The 4,818-nt window shown below is 40.0% G+C and overlaps 1 protein-coding gene across 2 annotated transcripts; it reads right to left on the bottom strand.

The window, feature by feature from the left end:
- Positions 1-1,375: 1,375 nt before the first annotated feature.
- nkx2.4a (NK2 homeobox 4a) lies at positions 1,376-4,217 on the bottom strand. Of its 2 annotated transcripts, none has more exons than XM_089004435.1 (2): positions 3,544-4,217; positions 1,376-2,380 (listed from the first exon to the last, which is right to left on the bottom strand). In XM_089004435.1, exons 1-2 carry the CDS (start codon positions 3,914-3,916, stop codon positions 1,698-1,700), a joined length of 1,056 nt encoding a protein of 351 aa, XP_088860561.1. In that variant the 5' UTR covers positions 3,917-4,217; the 3' UTR covers positions 1,376-1,697. The 2 variants fall into 2 exon arrangements, with proteins under 2 accessions (XP_088860561.1, XP_088860563.1); XM_089004437.1 differs by having other exon boundaries at positions 1,376-2,353.
- Between the last annotated feature and the right edge of the window lie 601 nt (positions 4,218-4,818).

Genomic DNA, 4,818 nt, shown 5'->3' with positions numbered 1-4,818 from the left:
ATCTTCGTCGCAGGGTGTCATCACCGAGAGGGCTGCGCAAGTCATTTTCAAACACGTTTAAATGACCACAGGAAATGAAATGCGAGACTACTTGCCGCTTTTGGAGGACACGCCAACACGAGTGATCAGCTGGAACACTTGGGAGTTGCTTTGCGCAAATCATTTATCTTTTGTAAATATCGATCGCGATGATAATTGAGTCTGTCTATACGCGGGGCGGGAGTGTGTGTGCGCGGGTTTGCGCGTGCGTCCGCCCGCGTGGAATTCGAATGATCGGAGAACAAGGCTTCCAAATGTATTATCAACCTTAATATATAAGAAAAAAGTCAAGTACAATATAGAAATTCTGTGACATTTGTTTGAATTAAAATGTTCAAATGTAGCGGTGTATTCTTTTTTAAAATGAAGATAAAACAAACACTTGAAAATAAGAAAATATTAATAATAATAATAATAATAATAATAATAATAATAATAATAATAATAATAAGAAGAAGAAGAAGAAGAAGAAGAAGAAGAAGAAGAGGAAGAAGAAGAAGAAGAAGAAGTCCTAGCAGCCCCATTACGCTAAAATTCATTAAATGAGATTATTTTTATTACATTTATTACATTTATTACATTTATTACATTTACTACATTTACATTTCTCTGTGACCCACTATATTAAAACAATATTTCTTAGTTAGAATCCATTGCATGTATGTTTGCAAATAATATGTGTTCAATATATCACTTTAAAATGATTATTTTATAATTATTTTTCTGTCAAATGTAGCGTAATAAGTGTACACAGGAGGTCTCATTCGAACTGTGCGGCGGAGACAAGGTAAAATACTTGTAGTTCAATTAAAGTTTTTTTTTAATGTCCGTATCGAACCGGTTCTTATTTTCTTTCGTTAACGTTTCGTTAATGATGACATCCAGTAGAAACGACGGCCCTCCAAATTGTCACCTGACTAAGAGCGGCTCCCTCATCTACCTTGCTTTTTTTCTCAATATGCTCACGGTCTCCACATCATGAAAATGCACTTTAAAACAGCTTCCTAAAAAAAACAACTTCCTCAGAAATCGCTCTCACACTTCAAGTTATTTATTCTCATTGTTCACTTGGGTTTGAAACAAATACAGCAGCTTCATTTGATCGTTTTTAACTTACAAAAGAATAAAGAAAACATAAAAGTGGACGCAAATAACGATTATGATACAATTAAACGTATTCTTGTGTTAGCCAAATGTACAAGTCCCTAAGTCGTTGAAGAATTCTAATTGAATACATTAGATTAACAATATCCATGTTACAAAATTTTTCATCTTGGTGTCTTCGGATCTCTATGTCCCCCACCCCCACATCCCAACCCCAAACCCCGCCCCCAAACATACTAACATTAAAACATCACGAGGGAGGTCCAAAAGATTACAAAAGGGGTCCAAAGCGTCTTGATTGCTTTTCAAGGGCCAGCCATATGTGTCTAATGTTCTAAAATAGACTCCCTTCTTTAGAGATGTCAAGAAAATGTGCCTTGATCAGCTGGTACTCGTGTGTGCGTGGCCGGGGGGCGGCGGCCCCTGCTTGAGTTTTCTTCCCGACCATATATTGTGTTTTGCGTGTATACGCGTTCATGGAATGGGCTCATCATCCGCAGGTTCATAAAAAAATAAAAATAAAAATAAAAAATAAAAAATGACTGCACTGGCTCCTACCACGTTCTGCCATATAGGAGGTTCGAGCTGACCATATTACTGGCGTAATCTACAGCAGAAGAGTCCATTTGGGCCATGCTAAGATGGCTGTGCAGGGAAGGGGGGCTGGGCGACATCTCCTCCAGGTCCAAATCGTTTACCTGCTGCTGGTTCTGGTGCTGGCCGAGAACCACTCCGGCCCCATTTTGCTGTTGGCTCTGTTGGTTCTGCTGCACACCTTGTTGGTTCGGCGTCGGCGTGTTGGAGGCGTTCTGACACGGCTTGCCGTCCTTCACCAGAACCGGTACGGCTACGCGCCTTGGGGACTGGGCCTGCTGTTGGCACATGGTCCCGTCCTGCTGTTGTTGTTGCTGCTGTTGTTGCTGTTGCATCTGCTGCGCCGCCTTGTCCTTGGCCTGGCGCTTCATCTTGTATCGATGGTTCTGGAACCAGATCTTCACCTGGGTCGGCGTCAGGTGGATCATACTGGCCAGGTGCTCCCTCTCCGGCGCCGACAGGTACTTCTGCTGCTTGAATCTCCTCTCCAACTCGTAGACCTGAGCCTGCGAGAAGAGAACTCGCCGCTTCCTCCTGGGCGCCGCGTGCAGGGCCGGCATGGACTTGGAGGCGTCCGCCATTCCCGTCAGACCCCCCATGGCCGCCATGTTCATACCTGTGGAAGGTCCCATGAATCTGGAAACTTAAACATATACATACATACATACATACATACATACATACATACATACATACATACATACATACATACATACATACATACATACATACATACATACATTCATACATACATACATACAACGTACATATACTGTATGTGCGTTCAATCAAAAACACGAGAGCACATTGTACTATACCCCACGCTCGTGTTGAAATCATGGAAAACCATTAATTATTATGTATTTACCTAAACTATTAACGTAAAGCTGCATTCCATGGACTGATATTACTAAATATATAATAATAAACGATATTGATATTAATAAACGATCTCTTTTTCTTTAACCCGTGAGATTGATTCAAATTGAAATCGAGAATTTGAGATGTCGGTACGTAATTCAATAGTGTACTCGTAATGGACGTGTATTTTTTTTTCATTTAAAAAATGCCAACTTTATTGAAATTCAAAAATATAATCCATAACTACATTGCTCTTTTATTTAACATCGTGAGTGTATCATTGGAAACATTAAAAACTAAAAAACGGGTAATAATTGAGAATGTTAAAATTACGACATGCATGTAAATGTAAACTCTTGATTATTTGTGGTTTACTTAAAGGGAGATTAGATAAATTGTATAACTGCAAAAAATCTGAATGAATTGATTGCTTGCAAATAAATCGTAAAAGTGAAAGGTTTCTAATCGTAAAAATAAATTAAACTCACTCGTGATAATAATAATACTGATACTAATACTAATAATACTAATAATACTAATAACACTAATAATACTAATAATACTAATACTAATACTAATACTAATACTAATACTAATACTACTACTACTACTACTACTAATAATAATAATAATAATCATCATAATCATAATAATAATCATAATAAGAATAAGAATAAGAATAAGAATAAGAATAAGAATAAGAATAAGAATAAGAATAAGAATAAGAATAATAAGAATAGACTGAGACCATTAATATAATTTCAAAAGTTTAGTGTGCAAGATAAACAAAAATACTGTGGCTCAAGTATGTGTTTGATTCTAGGAAAGTAAGCATGCTTTCGTATTTTGAAAACATGAAAACAAGCGGGGTTTGGAAAAACAACAACAATAACAACAGCCCCAAAAGATGCGACGAGTAAACTCCGCAACAGCGCTCGCACTTACTGGTGGAATATCTGGGATCAGCGTTGGTGCTGTACCAGCCTGTTGCTGCAGCAGCACTATTCCTCATGCTCTCCTGGTAGGAGGGCAACTCGCCCATGTTGCCAATGCTCCCATTGCAATATCCCCCCATTGCGCTGTGGGAGAACTGGGACACCGAGTGCGGCATGTGGTAAGCGGCCGCCACGCCGCCGTTGTGGCCCATGGAGTGTTGCTGCATGCCGCCCTGAGACACCTGCGGCTGCCGGTAGGCTCCCAGCGGAGAGCTCAGGTTCCCCGCGCCATCCATGGCACTAAACTTCTTGTAGGTCTCCTCGATGGGGCTCAAAATATCTGTCACGGAAAAAGGCGTTGTATGCTTTGGACTCAACGACATGATTCAGAAAGCAGGTAGATGTTTTTTTCGGGTCTTGCAGCAGATCAAGCGTGTTGTTGTATCGGCTCTCTCCTTGTTGGGTGTCTACGTAGGAGAGGGCTTGGAGTGCGCCTGAGATCCTATTGATCGCCTTGGAGAAGGAGGCGAGCCCAGGGCGCTCTTAGCCCGGGTTTATTGGAGCCAGGAGCCAGGTTTATGACAAACACCGGGGGGCGGAGCCAAGAGCCTTAAGCGGCAAACAATGATCATTGACGTTTTACTCGCAGACTTCATAAAAAAACTTTCATCTACACTGGCGATAACGCCGGGATGGCGTCAAAATATTTGCTTCATTTTAAACGGAGAGGTACAAGACCCATTCATCAGCAGCTGTTTTTTGGAGAGGGGGGTGGCAAACTTTGAGAGCACTCTGAAGAAAAACTGGACCATGCAATGACTCTCATCAAAGTGACACATGTAGTACAACCACAGGCTCCACGTTTCTCAAAGTGCATTTTTTTCGGAAACAAACGACCATGCATGGATGATATTGAAACAAGAACGTATTATACATTCACTGGGCACACCATTAGGTATAGCTGCATAAAAAAACTGAAGTATCAAATATTCTTTTTATGACAGTTACATACATATAAAATATCAAATGCGTTTTATACTTTATACTATATATTTCTTTACATAGAATACTTTGTTTTATCTTTTGACCCCCAAACCCCTTGATTCCATTCTATGTTGCTGCTGTAGATTGCAAATTTCCCCATTGTGGAACTATGAAAGGCATTCTGATTCTAAGGAGAAATGTTGCCAAGATAGCAAAGATAATAATCCAAAGTGGCCTGTTTGTGTTTACACAAGTGTTGTGTTTTACTTTAGAGTGGTCTTTATTTTTGTCATTTGTTTGG

Source organism: Hippocampus bargibanti, linkage group LG09 (genome assembly GCF_051943395.1).
Source record: "Hippocampus bargibanti isolate YZ-2025 linkage group LG09, ASM5194339v1, whole genome shotgun sequence".
Classification (NCBI taxonomy): domain Eukaryota; kingdom Metazoa; phylum Chordata; class Actinopteri; order Syngnathiformes; family Syngnathidae; genus Hippocampus; species Hippocampus bargibanti.
This window is presented reverse-complemented; position numbering and strand designations above follow the sequence as displayed.

What these genes read in the sequence shown, in the direction of transcription:
- nkx2.4a (XM_089004435.1), bottom strand. Translation starts at nt 3,916, where the DNA reads ATGTCGTTGAGTCCAAAGCATACAACGCCTTTTTCCGTGACAGATATT. An exon ending in TGATCCCAGATATTCCACCA is followed by an intron (nt 2,381 to 3,543) that starts GTAAGTGCGAGC and finishes TATATGTTTAAG; the next exon opens with TTTCCAGATTCATGGGACCT.